General features: G+C 38.8%; 1 protein-coding gene across 12 annotated transcripts in view; it reads right to left on the reverse strand.

Moving 5' to 3' along the window:
* Positions 1-17912, reverse strand: part of clcn3 (chloride channel 3) — a 217039-nt gene that overhangs the window by 17455 nt on the left and 181672 nt on the right. For all 12 annotated transcript variants that reach the window (XR_011358389.1, XM_069941445.1, XM_069941427.1 and 9 more), the window contains 3 exons: positions 13305-13491; positions 6988-7386; positions 3977-4193 (listed from right to left, as the gene is read on the reverse strand). Coding sequence is in view for 11 of the 12 variants with exons in the window: in XM_069941445.1 (XP_069797546.1) it covers positions 3977-4193; positions 6988-7386; positions 13305-13491 (803 nt within the window). In the remaining variant the exon portion in view is untranslated. The remainder of the gene's footprint in view (positions 1-3976; positions 4194-6987; positions 7387-13304; positions 13492-17912) is intronic.

The raw sequence follows: 17912 nt of genomic DNA on the forward strand, positions 1-17912 counted from the left end.
CACACTGCCGCTCTCTCCCTGCTCACCCACCCGAGTTGCGCTGCTGCTCTCTCCCTGCTTGCCTGCCTGAGATGCACTGCTGCTCTCTCCCTGCTCACCTGCCCGAGTCGCGCTGCTGCTCTCTCCCGGCTCACCCGCCCGAGCCGCACTGCTGCTCTCTCCCGGCTCACCCGCCCGAGTCGCGCTGCTGCTCTCTCCCGGCTTACCCGCCCGAGTCGCGCTGCCGCTCTCTCTCTCTCTCCCTGCTCAAACTAAGCTAAACACCTAAAAATATTCTGTACATACAGTAAAAATGTTTGGTTTTTGGAGGTTATCAGTTTCCTGAATTACGGATAAAGGGATAAGCACCTGTATTTTTTCTCATCCTAGTATGGATCTGTGGTCACCAACCAGGGAAAAATCATGTATCAATCATGTAATTCTCCATCAGAATTTTGTGCATGGGGTATCACTAAGATTTTCAAATTACTGGAATGAAATGGGATATTTTCTGAATTATTCAGAATCAAAATCAGAATCAGGATTTATTGTTATGAAATTCGGGGTTTTGCGGCAGCATTTTAGTGGAAATGTTCATATTATATCATCTTACAACATTACTATAAAAAATAAAATAATAACAATACGAGTGCACAAGAAGTAAGTCCGTGTTTTTGGTTAATTGATCATTCAGGAATCTGATGGCAGTGGGGAAGAAGCTCTCCTTGTGCCGCTGAGTGCTTGTATTTAGGCTCCTGAGTGAAGAGGGCATGGCCTGGGGATGGGGGTCTTTGAGGAAAGAGGCTGCTTTTTTAAGACAATGTCTCATGTAGATGTCCTCAGTGGAGTGAACTCTTGTACCTGTGACATAACAGGCTGAGTTAACAACCCTCTGGAGTTTATTCTTGACCTGAGAGTCTGTGCCTCCATACCAGGCAATGAAGCTGCTCGCCACGGTACACCTGTAGAAGGTTGCGAGTGTCTTCAGTGACATACTGAACTGCCTCAGACACCTAACCCAGTAGAGCCACTGGCGAGCCTTCTTTGTGATTGCATCAACGTGGAAGCTCCAGGACAGATCGTCGGAAATGTGGACGGCCAGGAATTTGAAGTTCTTGACCCTCTCCACTACTAAGCCCTCAATGAGGACTGGGTGATGTTCCCCTGACTACCTCCTGAAGTCCACAATCATCTCCTTGGTTTGTTACACCCCTTAACAAGCTGATCTACTAAATATTCACTTGTCTTTAACACATATTCTGATTTAACATAAATCCTGGGCTCTGTTAAGATGGCACAGAAAGGTCTGGGATGGCTCAGTCAGGAACATAGTAGGTGGGAAGACATGGGGCTAGGTGGCCCACTCGTCTCCAGGAGATCTACTCTTGCTCCTTTTTTCTTGTGTGTATTCTTTTGTTGCAGCTGATAAACAACACAACACAGGTGGTGGAATATTTAGGGTACCGACCATCTAAGCTGTCCATTAATGTAGGATGCCAAGTCCCTCATTGTTATTTCACTATAAACGTCAAGAACAATCAAAATTTTTTTTAAATGCTGGAAAGACTCAGCATAGTTAGTGCAATGCTGTTACAGCGTCAGCGACTCAGGTTTGAATCTGGCACTGTCTGTACATTCGCCCCCTGTCTGCATGGGTTTCCCCCATGTGCTCTGGTTTCTTCCCACTCTTAAAAATGTACCGGGGTTGTAAGTCAATTGGGTGCCATTGGGCAGCACAAGCTCTTGGGCTAGAAGGGCCTGTTACCGTATGTAAATCTACGTCTAAGTCTAAATGTATGCATGTCTATGTCTAAATCTGTGGAAAGAGAAATATGTTAACAGTTCTGGTCCACTCTTTCTTCAGAACTGGGAAAAAGAGAAAATACATTTTGACTCTCCACTCTTGATTTGTGCTTTGTATAGTGGGAAAGATAGAATCGTTCACTACTGAGTACCCAGCCTAAATCCTGAACCTAAGTTATCACATTATGGATTCAATTAATTACACAGAATGCAGCACGTTGGAGAAAAAAAAAACACCTTTCAAAGCAACTTGAGATGAATTATGCCTTGAGGTCAGCAATATATTAAGTTGAGATGAAATAAACAAGAAATCAACATGATGGTAAACTGGAGAAAATGAATGAAGAACAGGACAATCTTACTCTAACAAGGTTATATTTAAGTCCAGAATCCCTTATTTCATGGCATTGTGGACCTGCTCAGATTTACAGATTACTATTAAAACTTCCAAATTTTCAAAGGTGCAGACATTTTCCACTTGATTCTCACCATTAGAGATTAATATTGATATGTTAGAAGTTTTAAATCCAGTCATTTGATGAGCTATTTGGTAAGCACTGAAGGCTTCATGGGCTGCAGAATTTGCATGCAGCCCCATATTTAAATCCACTTTCTCAATGAAGAGATGCTGTGTATTCAAGATATATAAACCTTTGACAATCAAGAGGTAGCAAGGCATTTTTCTGTGCTGTAATGTTCTACGGCATGCTTGCCTCTATAACTGTTGCCTAGGAACTTGCGCAAGAACTGTGAAACAAGCAGGTGAGAACTAGATTTCCCTCCCTCATGATGTTGATGAGAAACAGTCTTTGCTCCTGTCCATCACATGTCGCAAATCTCTTGAAACAAAAACAAAATGGCGAGGTCTTTGTTATTCTGCGTACTAATACCAAACAAGGTCTGCTGGATTTCCGTAAAGCCTGACATCTGCAGCTCTGCCCAATTGTCACAGCTCCCTAAATTGAAGATAACTTGAGAATACAACAATGGTATATAGAAATGAATAAATGTATTCCATTAGAAAAAATAACATATAATTTAAGAAATAATATTACAATATTTGAACAAATATGGGAGCCATACATGAAACACAAGAGAGAAAACCTACCAGGGACATCTACCACCTAAAATGACAGAAGGAGAAGGGAATGAAAAGAATTGACTCAGTGGAAATTCTTGTTTGTTTTTATTGAGTGACAACATTGTTTGACGGGTTTAATGTATCTTAGATTCTGAACTTTAAATGAATGGGAGGGGAGGTAGGGAGGGTGGGATGGGAAGAGGGAGGAGGGGGAGAAAACGACACTGTATATATTTGAAAAGGAAAATGTATGTATCTTGATCAATGTGGTTTATAGTGTGAAAAAAAAAATTGAAAATATACAGAGATAATGAGATCCATCGGAAGTAAAGAGTAACCAACACTTTTTAGCCTGAACTCTTCATCAGGAATCCCCCATTCATTGATTAGTGAAACCAACTGAAATGTTGGTTACCCTTCACTTCTTATGGACGCTGTGTGGCCTGCTGAATTTGTCCAGCATATTTATGTATTGCACTTGACCTGCATCTGCAGTTTCTTGTACAGAGAAAACAGTTTGTTCATTCATTCAGCACTGCTATTTGCTATACATACCTGCTGTGTATGACAAAGGTCACAAATTTCAACCTCATAGAAAATTAAAAATAAAACGACCAATAAACTCTTTGTGGTCGCTGGTAACATTATAAAGAGTCACATATACTGTATTTTAATTCAAAACAGAAATGGATGGTATCACTGAAAACTGGCTGCAGAAAGGAGAAAATTTCTTGAAAGCATAGGAATTTTCCTGACGGATGGAACCTCAACCTCCATGTACATGGAGGATGAACACGCATTAGAGAAAACATTATACAGAATACCAAATCCTCATTACATTTGAAGAGCTTCATGGATAACCCAATTTTGAAGCCTCCATTAATTCAACAGAACACTTCAAATGTTTTTCCTCCTTGACTTGTTCTCAGCACGTCCAAAATAGTTTGCAGGTTTCTTCCATTTCGAGCATAATATTGTGCTATTTAGTTCCAGCAAAAGATTCTTAATTTAAAAATCTCAAGGTATTAACTCTGAATTATTCTTTCAATCTCAACATGTATTTACTGGGTGCCATACATTCCCTCAAAGGATGTGATTTAAAATATTACTTACCCATTGTGCGTTACAAGGCACTGCCTCAGACCCAGTTTACGAAAGATGTCCACGACAATCTCCATGGGCGTGTGATCGGTTACTGTGAACGGGCTCATATCAAGAATGCTTCGCAGCTTCAATGGGCGCGGGCTGTCTGCTGGAAGTGTTGGAGCATGCTGGGTGAAATGAACCCTGGAACTGCTGACAATACCCTCTTGCTTTCTTCTAGCATTTTCTGACAAGAGAGAACAAAAAGTCAAACCTGTTGGCATTGTTTAATCTTGCCCTGACTTAAAAAAAAAGTAACGACTGTATCTGCACCAGACATTTTCTATACAGCAATAATCCTAAACTTACAGACTATACTGCAAACTATGAGATGCATGGACACTGAGAATCATCTTCTTAGCATAAACACTGGAGTCCTTTGGCATTATTTTCTCCCTCTTTCTATTAATATTGATCCCCTGTATGTCTTGCGTTATGTACAATCGAAAAACATGCCACAAGATTTTCAGTTGTCAAACTGAAAAGCTGACTCATGGGACCAGGCAAGGGGGTGCTGAGGGCAAGAAGGGCTCCTGAAGGGCCTCAGGCCCTGAAGGATTCCTGATTGCGTTGGAGGATTTGATCTGAAGTTTGGGTTGCCAATAAATTAAACAGGAGTCTGTGAGGCTGCAGAGGCTGGAGGCGAATCCACAGAAACTCAGTGACTCTGAAGGAACTCTCTTTTGCTTCTATTTCTCTCTTACTGTAAGGGGCATCAGGCAACAGTAATGGCGACGCTGAAGGCAATTTTGAGTAATATTACATGTTCTGTACATGACAATAAAGGAATCTTGAAGTTCCAAAGTGATACAAGAAAGCCCAAACAATGCTTTCATCCATTCTTCTACTTCTCCACTAAGCAATCAACCTCCAAACTTCTTCAATCGTGAGCCTCCCACTTTTTAATGAGGGGGTAGCGGTAGGAGGGGTAGAAACTGCAGGCACCTAACATGCTGCATTGGTTTAAAAAAACTCCTTTCAAATCCCTTTCCAGTATCTTTTTGCAGTCTCAGGATACCAACACACAACATATACAAGGTAACCAATCCATTTACTTTATCTTGATTTTCAATCTCCTTTTAAATGGTGATCTACTTTGCTCTGCTTACTTTAAATGTAAATTCTCACACAGTTCAACCTAACTGGTTATGGTTTTAAAATATGTTTCTGAAACTGCATTTTCAAAATATAGGCATTACTGGCAAAATTAGGATTTATTGACCATCCCTGGTTGTGTATTTGCAATTAATGATGTTGATGTTTTTCCTTATGCCAATACCAGTGTGTTCAAAGAGGACACTGCAGAGAACCTCTAGGTTTTATTGAATGACTAAGGACATATGCAATGGAATATAGTGTGGAGAAATATGAGGTCATCGTTTTGGTGAGAAGCAAACTCATGAAGCACATTTGACATTTGTTCCAAAGGACCTAAACATTCTTGTGAATGATGAAACCAGGTTTGCAGGTACAGCAGCAATTTAGAAGGCAAGTGGTATTGCAGGAGGATTTGAGAAAGTTGATCTACTGTAGTTACATCTAACCAGTAAGGCCAAATCCGAAGTACTACTTATAGGTCCGGTCTCTTTGTACGAAGGATATATTGTGTTGGCAAAAGAGAGAATGCATCAGTTTATCAGAATGATTCTTGAAATTATGGTCTGAAGGGAAGCCAACAAGAAAAACACCCAGAGTTTGAAACAAAAAGAGGTGACCTCACTGAAATGCTTACAGGGAGAACCTGGAGGAAACCCACGCAGACACTGGGGAAAAAGTTAAACTCCCTACACACAGCGCAGATGCAGAGATGGTCATTTCTCTGGCAGGGGCGTCGAGAATTGGAGATCAGTCTTAAAATGTATTCAGGATGGAGATGAGAAAACGTTTCTTCACCAAGGGCCAATTATCTTTTGGAATTCACTGTTTAAGAAGGCTGTGGAGCTTTAAGCTCTGAACGTTTTCAATAATGAGGGCAATAGATTCTTGCTTAAGAATATAAGAAATAGGAACATGAGTAGGCCATCTGGAGAATTATAGATTCACCACCTTCTGGGAAAAGCAGTACCTCTTCATCCCAAATCTACTCATCTTAATCTTGAGGCTGTGTCCCCTGGTTCAAGTTTCACTTAACAGTGGAAACAATTTTCTTGCCTCATAAAATTGATGTTTCTGCAAGATCCCCACTCATTCGTCTGAACTTCAGTGAGTCTGGTCCTGGGCAACTCAATCCCTCCTTATTGGCTAGCCCCACTCATTTCTGGAATCAGCACCAATAAAAGATAGATTTCAGGAATTTCGCATTTGTGGCACTGTGGTAAAAGCCCTCAGCTGCCTCAAAGAGCAAAAGCACAACTGAGGATGTAAATGAGAATGAGCCTTTCTTTGAACTCAAAAGTGATTATAAGAATAAGCATCGATTATAAAAGGAGAGGATGGAGAAAATGAGGTGAGATTATTACCAAGGATCACTGTTCTATAAATGCTGCCAGAATACATGTATGCAAACCGGTACATCAGCGATAAACTCACATATGAACAGCCTCACTGCCTATTTCGCAATAGAATGAACCACTCTACTTGAGTTACTGGAGGACTGATTATCAATGGAACTCCCATTATTTGTCATCACTTCACTAGGAGGGGAATAGAGCAGAAAAATAAAACAAGGACATTGAATTATCTTTGGTCACCTTCCTTCATGCAATTTTTTTCGACGTACAGCACCGTAATAAGCCCTTAAGGCCTATGAGCCCGTGCCCCATATATACTACCCCCGTGAAGGGTGGGAGGAACCATAGGAAACCTAGGCAGGCAAACTATAAACTCCTTACAGACAGTGCCGGATTCGAACTAGTGCCAGGTAACTGTTCTGGCAGAAGGCTACAACATTTTCATTATTCATTAAATAGTTCACATCCATTGCACCCAATTAGCCAATATTGGACATTCATGGTTAAACATGCGCAATACTAAAACCATACCTAATGCAATTGTTATATCCCTTCGGAGTGCAAATCCAACCAATCTTTGAGATTCTTTGGATACAATGACAGGAAAACCATTATACGTTGTTTCATTAATCAGCATTTCTAAGTCTTCGACTGTCATATCATCCTGGGTCATGACTGAGAGAGGTGCCTCATTTCTTCGAGGTCGCATCACATCTGCAGCCAATGTTGTATGAGTGAACTCTTCTTTAGCATCGAGGAATGGATACCCATTTAGGCGGATGTGCGACTCGTAAATGCCCTCTCTGCCAAATGCATCCCCCACCCACTTGCTTGTCATTACAGCTGCCATGAGAGGAACAATATACTCCAGCCCACCAGTTAGCTCAAACACAATTATGACGAGAGAAACAGTCATCCGTGTCACACCACCTAAAAAAACAAAAGAAAATAATTATTGCACAAAGTTTCCAATGATGCCATTCCTTTTAATATCACTGTTTTCCATTCATTCGACAAGCTTCTCTATTTGGTGAGAGACAGAATGAGAAGTTTGTGTTGGGAAAAATCTCCTTGTTCAGATTATCTCTCACTAAGACCTCAATCCTTCATCTTGATCCCTATGCAAGGTTCTCAGCAGATGGTAGTTTCAACTTATTAATAACATTTATGCTACATCTTTAATTGTCACATCGTTTTTAAGATTTGAAATTTTATTGACAATTATATCCCATAGAATTCTGGTTTTGAAATGACTTCCTGATATTCGAATCAGTATAATCCCAGTTGGATTGTATTTGGAGAGCTAACTGTAATTTACAAATGTTCTTTTTGGATTACTTGGAATGCATTTTTTCTTCTCTACTAAACACATCGGAAGGTATCTGCTTATCCCATCTTTCTCCGACGTAAGCAAAGCATTTTATTCCCCAAACTCAGTATGATTTACACTGACTTCAGAGGCACTAAACTCAGTTAATTCAAACCAAAAGAGTGATCTTGATTCTGAAAAGAGGCTCACCTGGGACCTAGATCTGGTGAGAGATAACACAGACTAAATCCATGTTCACAAATCAGAGGTGACCTCATTGAAGCATACAGGTTTCTCCCAGGTTTTACAAGTGAGATACTGAGTAGACGTCTTCAATGCAGACACAAAGTCAGATATTGGCCATTCGGGATTCACAACAAAAGAGAGGTGCCGAGGCACAGTTGTGGAATATATTTAATAGAGAGTTGGTTAGATTTTTAATATCAAGGGAATCAAGAATTAGAATATGAAAGTGGTGCAGAGATTAAAATAAAACTGAATGTCAGAGAAGGTGCAAAGAGCAAAATGGTCGACACCTGTTACAATTTTAAGTTCTTGCAAAGCATACCGCACATTTTTCTAAGGTACACTATAGTTTGTTTGGTCAGGTACTTCATAGAATCTTCTTCACCAAAATACTAATCATGGTGGTCTTAAAATCTAATACTAATCTTTAAATATACAAAAAAATGGAGCTCAGTGAAGATCACAGGCTCCCACTCAAAATGTTAACTTGTTTCAGAAAAGTAGCGCAGACAGATATGCTGTGAATTCCCTTCTTTAGAACTTGATCTCGCACCGATTCTATTTCAAGAGCAAGTGCAGGAATAGTTTAATGTCCTGCTCTCAGGTATTTTTAGTTGTTCACCTAACAGGCATGATTAAAATTCTACTGCAAGTTATTTTAGAATCCAAATTTATTGTCATGAATAAGTCATGAAATTCATTGTTTTGCAGCAGTATATAAACCATCTTACAAAAATTAATAAAAATAGTGCTTGAAAAGTCAAAGTGAGGCAGTGTCTTTGGTTTGTTGAGCATTCAGGAATCTGATGGCAATGGGGATGAAGCTGTTCTTGTGCCGTTGAGTGCTTGTCATTAGGATCCTGTATCTTTTTCCTGATGGTAGCAGAGTGAAGGGTGGTGGGGTTCTTTAAGAATAGAGACTGCTTTCTTAAGACACCACCTCCTGTAGTTGTCCTCAATGAAGTAAGGTCTGGTGATTGACTACTTCAAGTGTCTGCATTGTAAAGAGTAAAACACTACACTATAAGCCTTCATAGCTGAGTATAAAAAAAACTGAATAATGGAGAAGCCATTTGAATCCTTGATGGCAAAATGAAGTGCTTTGGTGATGAAATACATCAAAGTGCACCTTCCAATGACATTGGACCCATTCCAGTTTGCCTACCATCCAAACCGGTCCACAGATGATGACCCTCCACTCAGTCCTGACCCACCTAGAGAACGACTGCTTGCACGCCAGGCTGTTGTTCATTGACTTCAGCTTGGCATTCAACATAATCATACCTTATAGGGTGGTGGATGAACTGACTTCACTGGAACTCTACACCCCGCTCTGCCACTGGGTTCTGGACTTCTTCATGAAAAGACCACAGTCTGTCTGGGTTGGCAGCAGAACCTCAAGCCCTATTGTGCTGAGTACTGGCACACCTCAGCTCACTACTGTACAGGCCGCTGACTCACGACTGCACTGTCAGATTTAATTCAGACAGAATCGTCACATTTGCAGAAGATACAAAAGTAGTCGGCGTCATCAACAACAATGTTGAGTTGCAATACAGAGAGGAGGTTGACAGGCCCATTAAATGGTGCAGGAACAACAACCCAAGTCTCAATGTGGACATTCAAAAGAGAAGGCTGTGGACTTCAGGAGGATGAAGGTCAACCGCACACATCAGCGATTCCATCGTGGAGAGAACCAAGTTCCTTTGCTTGCATATAAAGGACGACCTATCCAAGATCACAACATTTCCCCATTAGTCAGAAAGGCAATGCAGTGCCTACACTTCCACAGGAGAACAATGCTACCGGCATTCCTCTCTGACTGCATCATTGTGTGGTATGGTAGCTGCAAAGCATCAGACCAAAAGTCTAGACAGGGGACCATTAAAACAGCTGAGAAGATCACTGGGGTTTCCCTTTACTCAACTAACGACCTTTACTGGGGCCCTCTGCTTAAATAGGGTTCAAGAATTATAGAAGACCCTTCCCATCTAGCACACAGAATCTTCAACCATCAAGGTGGTGGTACAGGAGCATTCAAGTTAGATCTGCCAGGCTGGATGATAGCTTTTTCCCCATAGGCTGTGAAATTGATGAACCATGTAAATCATGCCAAATTTGTATATACATTTATTTTGGTAATTTATCTATCCATGATGTACTGGGCATTGTGTGTATGTGTGCGCACCATGATGCAAAGGGAGGCTGTTTTGTTGGGTTGGACCATGTACAATCAGATGAGGATGAACTTGAACTTAAAGATGGAATGGTTCATTTTTACATTAAGTCTAGTCTTTGCTGATGTAGCTTAGTAAAAATACAGAAATGCTGGAAGAACTCAGTAGATCACACAGCACCCATAGAAAGTAATGATATATTATCAACATTTTGGGCCTGAGCCCTTCTTCAAGAAACGAGTAAAGAGCAGGCAGATTGGAGGTTGCGCAGATGGAATAGGGGGTGTTTTTCTTCCAATTTGTGAGTGGTCTTGGTCCGGCAGTGCATGAGACCATAGACAAAGATGTTGGCAAGGGAATGGGGCGGGAAACTGAAATGGGTGGGCGGACAGATCGGCAAGAAAATGAGCAGGGAAAGACATGTCCATAAGGGAATTGGGCAAATCAATGCCCTCCAAGCTGATGGCATCAACATCGACTTCACCAGTTTTCATTAGGCGTCACCCCCAACTTTCCCTCTCTCTCCTTTCCTCAAGTTCTTTCACACTTTCTCTCTTCCCTTTTCCTTCTCCCTGGTACTGCTTCGACAGAGCTTAAAAATTCCTTCCCCCTGTCATTTCTCACCTTTCCTCTTTCTTGTGTCTCATCCATATCCAATTAACACCCTTTGACTGTTGGTCTGTACTCCTCCCCTGCCTTTTATTTTAAGCATCTTCCCGCTTTTTACTCAAATCCTGAGTAAAGTTCCTCAGGCCAGAAACATCGGTTTTATATCTTTACCTTTTCTGGACACTGCAAGACCTGTTGAGTTCCTCCAGCATTTCTATTTTTACTACAATCACAGCATCTGAAGACTTTTGGGCTTCACTACAATGTGTAGCTTAGACCTCCAGGTCTTTAGATGTTCCCAAATGTTAAAATGAAAGTTTGTTTCTCATCTTTTTGTTCCAACTTTCAGTTGAATGAGCGAACTTTCAAAAGGGAAAAGTATTTTTTTTAATTGATGCAGTCTTGAACAGATTTTGTCACTGTTTTCATGTTCCACAAGGTTGTTTTCCTCTGACCTTCCATGGAATATTCAAAACACCCTTCAGTGCAAAGTGTCCATTTTTTCAGTTGATTAATTTGGCCATTATTTTGCTTTTTAAAGCAATATTTCTTTCATTGATAATGACCTATTCAGTAACACTTCTTTCTCTAACAATAAATGATTTCTGAAATATCTAGATGAGCAAAAGGTTTTCAGCCTTTTTCAGTCGTCCAGTTCATCAGAGCAAGTTTGTTTTTGACCCCCCTCGACCAGAGTATTAAAGCAGTTAACTCTGTTATATGGTTGTCTTGAAAGTGGGAGGTGCAGATATCCAGCTTGAACCTTTCCAGTGAAGATGAGGTATGATGTTGTCACAAACTGAAAACCTGCACAAATATTATGATGAACATACGGCACATCAACATGATTGCAGCGCTGAGATCCCAAGCTCTGCAGATCACATCAAAGCACTCAGAATTAGCTCACCTTCTTTGGACAAGTTCCAAAGTTTGAATTTCTCAGCTTATGGTTTTGCTTCAAGTCTGCAACAGCTGCTACAAGGCAAAGCATTTCCTTTGTGTTCTGGGGACCAGTTGATGGCATCTTGAACCCCTGTATCTCAGCAGTCTAGTCCTCATTGAGGTACCTTGTTGTTCCCAAGCACAGATCATTGAATAGGAACAGGTCCTTTGACCTATGATGTTAACACCGAACATGATGCCAAATTAAACTAATTATGCCAACCAAGGAAAAAAAAATGTAAAATGAGACTGCAGGCAGAATTGCATATAAATTTATGATGCTATAAAGAGGAAGATGATAAAATAATAATGCTCAGATTACTGATGAACAAAACTGTGTAAACTCAACTAAGTAAAACTGAACTGAGGAGAGCCATCTTCTTCTTGGAATTAATTAAAAAATTTTTAAATGTAGTAAATTCAGACATACATCACGGTTCCTGCCCATGCCACCAAATACCTCAATTAACCTACAACCCCTGTTTTTGAAAGATGGGAGGAAACCAGAGCAATCGGAGGAAACTAATGCAAACACAGGGAGAATATACTAACTCTTCGAAGACAAAGTTGGATTTGAACCCAAGTCGCTGGCGCTGTAATTAGTGTTGCACAAACTTCAAATATGGCTTCATTTGTATGAAAGGATAAACGGGTTAGTGTGCTGTTGTTTTAAAATACTTTAGCAATATCAGCCAATAATAATTCATCTGATTGACTCGGAAGAATGAAGCCATGATCTCTCCCAACCTCACCCACACCCCCCCCCCAACAATCTGAATATCCTGATTGTTTGATCCTATCCACTTCAACTCTCATAAAATGGCAGGCATTAACCTCCTCTATTTGTCACTATTGATCAGACCCAAGGCAAATTTTTAGTTTATCAAAAAATAATGACTCTGGCATCTCTTGCCCAGCCTCCCAGTCTCGCAATTCAACCTATCCAAACACTTCTGCTCGTATACCTTCAAGCACTGAAAATTTCAGTCAGCCATTACCCTCCCCTCATTGATCTGGTTTGGGTTCAAATCCATCCACACCTCAAATTTTCCTTAAGCTTTGTTGTAAATGTCTATGGAGCAACTGGGGATATTTTTCAATGCAAAAGGCATTGTGTAATTGCAAAGTATCGCTGATATACTATCCACACACACACACACACGTCTAAAGTTGTCTAATATTAGGATCTCTTTTTAACTTTATGTCAATAACCATAATGAATTTCTAATCTTTGAAATAACTAAACCTACAGATATTGAGCATTTCCCTTCTGTAAAAGAGTCTGGTTTGACAGGATTCCCTACTTTTCACCTTATTTACTCACCTTCACCAGCTCCTGCCTTGTATTTGGCAGAGTTGACTGACCCCACAGTATCCAGCACAGGGAACTGCTCTGTCACTATGCCCTGCTTTTAGTCAGAATGTGAATACAACCTCCTTAGCTTTTTTAAAAATTCACCTCGAGGAAACACATCTACTTTTATGAGGAGAGAATACTCTTGTAGCATGCAAACCTGCGGATAAAGCTCTAAACAGGGTGCTAACAATGAAGATTAAAAACCTACCCAAGCAAGCTGCAGCACCAACCATTGCGTACAGGCCAGGAGTTACGCAATCGGCTCCAACATTACACCATTGGTTAAAAATGAACCAGTCATGGTGATGATAAGCCATTTGTTCCACTGCAATTCCCACAATCCTCCCTGCAATGGCACCAATGGCCATGCTTGGTATGAAGAGACCTGAAGGTACCTGCAAGGAAGAACAAAATACAGTACAAATGGAAACCAACCCGTCGATGTGCACTTTTATGAAGAATTGTGTTCCATGCTATGTCTAATCCTACCTCTGGCAAATTCTTTTTTTTTAAAAATGTTTTATTTTTCACACTATGAACCTTACTGACCAAAATACATAGACATTTTTCTCTTGAATATATAGTGTCATTTTCTCCCCTTCTCCCCCCTCCCTTCCCTCCCTCCCTCACCCTGCTTCCCATTTATTCAAAGTTCAATCTATATTAAACTCATTAAACAATGTCGTCATTTGATAAAAATAAACAAGAAATTTTTGTATTTTTCTTTTATATACTGAGTCAGTTGATTTCGTTGTCTTCTCCTTCTGTGATTTTAGGTGGTGGAGGTCCGTGGTAGGACTTCTCTGTTGTGTTCCATGTATGGTTCCCATATTTGTTCGAATATTGTGATGTTTTCTTAAATTATATGTTATTTTTTCTAACGAAATACATTTATTTATTTCTATGTACCATTGTTGATTTCTCAAGTTGTCTTCTAATTTCCAGGTTGACATAATACATTTTTTTGCTACAGCTAGGGCTATCATAATAAATCTTTTTTGTGCTCCATCCAAATCGAGTCCAAATTATTTATTTCTTATATTACTAAGAAGAAAGATCTCTGGGTATTTTGGTATGTTGCTTTTTGTGATTTTATTTAATATCTGGTTTAGATCTTCCCAAAACTTTTCCACTTTCTCACATGTCCAAATTGCATGTACTGTTGTTCCCGTTTCCTTTTTACAGCAAAACATCTGTCTGATACTGTTGGGTCCCATTTATTTAACTTTTGGGGTGTGATGTATAGCCTGTGTAATCAATTATATTGTATCATGCGTAACCTCGTATTTATTGTATTTCTCATAGTTCCGGAGCATAGCTTTTCCCATGTTTCTTTCTTTATCTTTATGTTTAGATCTTGTTCCCATTTTTGTTTAGGTTTACAGTTTGTTTCCTCATTCTCCTTTTCTTGCAGTTTGATGTACATGTTTGTTATAAATTTTTAAATTATCATTGTGTCTGTAATCACATATTCAAAATTGCTTCCTTCTGGTAACCTCAGACTGTTTCCCAATTTGTCCTTCAAGTAGGTTTTCAGTTGGTGGTATGCAAACATTGTATTGTGAGTTATATTATATTTGTCCTTCATTTGTTCAAAAGATAATAATTTATTTCCTGAAAAACCATTTTCTATTCTTTTGATCCCTTTTCTCTCCCATTCTCTAAAGGAAAGGTTATTTATTGTGAAAGGGATTAGTTGATTCTGTGTCAATATTAATTTTGGTAGTTGATAATTTATTTTATTCCTTTCTACATGAATCTTCTTCCAAATGTTGAGCAGATGGTGCAATACTGGTGAATTCCTATGTTGCACCAATTTTTCATCCCACTTATATAGTATATGTTCAGGTATCTTCTCCCCTATTTTATCTAGCTCTAATCTGCTCCAATCTGGTTTTTCCCTTGTTTGATAAAAATCTGATAGGTATCTTAATTGTGCTGCTCTATAATAATTCTTGAAGTTTGGTAATTGTAAGCCTCCTTGTTTGTACCATTCTGTTAATTTATCTAGTGCTATCCTTGGTTTCCCTCCTTTCCATAAGAATTTCCTTATTATTTTCTTTAGCTCCTTGAAGAATTTCTCTGTTAGGTGAATTGGTAATGATTGAAATAGGTATTGTATCCTTGGGAAGATGTTTATTTTAATACAGTTTATCCTTCCTATCAATGTTAGTGGTAAGTCTTTCCAGTGCTCTAAGTCATCTTGTAATTTCTTCATTAATGGCTGATAATTTAGTTTATACAGATGGCCGAGATTATTATTTAGTTGTATACCTAGGTATCGAATTGCTTGTGTTTGCCATCTAAATGGTGATTCTTTCTTAAACTTTGTGAAATCCGCATTATTCATTGGCATTGGTTCACTTCTATTTACGTTGATCTTGTAACCTGATACTTCTCCATATTCCTTCAATTTTTTATGTAATTCTTTTATTGATATTTCTGGTTCTGTTAAGTATATTATAACGTCATCTGCAAATACACTGATTTTATATTCCTTCTCTTTTATTTTTATCCCTCTTATTTTATTTTCTGTTCTTATCAGTTCTGCTAGTGGTTCTATAACTAACGCGAACAGTGAGGGAGATAGTGGACATCCCTGCCTTGTTGATCTGCTTAATTTAAATTGGTTTGATATATATCCATTTACTGTCACTTTCACCAATGGTCCCTTATATAATGCTTTAATCCAATATATTTCTCTGGTAGGTAGAATTTTTGTAGTACTTTGAATAAATAATTCCATTCTACTCTGTCAAAAGCTTTCTCTGCATCTAAAGCAACCGCTACTGTAGGAGTTTTGTTTCTTTGCACTGCATGGATTAAGTTAATGAATTTACAGATAGTGTCCGTTGTTCGTCTTTTTTTTAATAAATCCAGTTTGATTTAGTTTTACTATTTTTGGTACACAGTCGGCCAATCTGTTTGCTAATAGTTTAGCTATTACCTTATAATCTGTGTTAAGTAGAGATATTGGTCTATATGATGCTGGTGTTAGTGGATCTTTCCCCGTCTTTGATATTACTGTAATTATTGCTGTTTTGCATGAATCTGGTATGTTTTGTGTTTTTTCAATCTGGTTCATTACTTCCAGGAGAGGAGGAATTAATGAGTCTTTGAATGTTTTATAGAATTCTATTGGGAGTCCATCCTCTCCCGGTGTTTTATTGTTCAGTAGTTTTTTTAATATCTCCTGTATTTCTTCTGTATCAAATGGTTTTATTAATTTATTTTGCTCCTCTGTTTGCAATTTCGGTAGTTCAATTTTAGTTAGAAATTCATCCATTTTGTCTTCTTTCCCTTCATTTTCAGTTTGATATAGTTGTTTGTAGAATTCCCTGAAGGTTTCGTTGATCTCCGTTGGGTTATATGTAATTTGTTTGTCCTTTTTCCTTGATCCCAATACTGTTCTTTTAGTTTGTTCTGTCTTAAGCTGCTACGCTAGTATTTTGTGCATTTTTTCTCCTAGCTCATAATACTTCTGTTTTGTCTTCATTATGTTCTTCTCCACCTTATGTTTGTAGTGTTCCATATTTTATATTTTTGTCTGTCAATTCTCTTCTTTTAGTTGTGTCTTCCTTTATTGCTAATTCTTTTTCTGTATTTGTTATTTCCCTTTCCAACTGTTCTATTTCTCAATTGTAGTCCTTCTTCATCTTAGTTACATAACTTATTATCTGTCCTCTGATGAAGGCTTTCATTGCGTCCCATGGTATAAACTTATCTTTCACTGATTCCGTATTTATTTCGAAGTATATTTTAATTTGTCGCTCAATGAATTCTCTAAAATCCTGTCTTTTAAGTAGCATGGAGTCTAATCTCCATCTATACATTCTCGGTGGGATGTCCTCCAGCTCTATTGCCAATAACAGGGGTGAGTGATCCGATAACAATCTAGCTTTATATTCCATTTTCTTAACTCTTCCTTGAATGTGGGCTGATAACAGGAATAGGTCTATCCTTCAGTATGTTTTATGTCTACCCGAATAATATGAGTATTCTTTTTCCTTTGGGTGTTGTTTTCTCCATATATCCAAAAGTTGCATTTCCTGCACCGATTTAATTATAAATTTGTTTACTTTGTTCTTTCTGTTAGTCTTTTTTCCAGTTTTATCCATGTTTGAGTCCAAATTAAGGTTAAAATCCCCACCTATTAGTATATTCCCCTGCGTATCTGCGATCTTCAAAAAGGTATCTTGCATAAATTTTTGATCTTCTAAACATGGCCATTTCATACTTTGTTTATCTTTCCTTTCCGTTTCCTCATCACCACCTTCCCTTCTTATCCATTTCTGCTTTCTTTTTTTGAACACATTGTAAAAACATAAAATTTCTAAAACATAAAATATTTCACTATTCCCACATCTAAAATTCCTTTAACCCCAATAGTCCCTCCCCTCTCTGAGTTGCCCTTTGTCCCTTGTCGGGCAACCACATCTCCCCTCTCCATTTGGATTTGCGAACCCGCTCGCAAGCGTCAACTGATTTCGCAGTGACTGTTATTCTTCCCCCCCAGAAAAGATTTTAATCTTCATATATAACAAAGCTCACTCTCTTAATTCCCTCCTTGCTTTCTTTCTTCCCTTTCTTTCCCTTCTTAGTTCTTACTTATACTTTATTCTTCTTCTTTATATATAGTTTGTTGTCATTTTTGTTCTTGTTACATCTCTTCATCTCTCTGTCTGTTTTGTAGTTGTTCTGCAAATTGTTGTGCTTTTTCTGGATCCGATAACAGTTTGCTTTGCTGCCCCGGGATAATTATTTTAAGTACCGTTGGATATTTTAACGTAAATTTATAACCTTTTTTCCATAGGGT

Source organism: Narcine bancroftii, chromosome 1, assembly GCF_036971445.1.
Source record: "Narcine bancroftii isolate sNarBan1 chromosome 1, sNarBan1.hap1, whole genome shotgun sequence".
In the NCBI taxonomy this organism is placed as follows: domain Eukaryota; kingdom Metazoa; phylum Chordata; class Chondrichthyes; order Torpediniformes; family Narcinidae; genus Narcine; species Narcine bancroftii.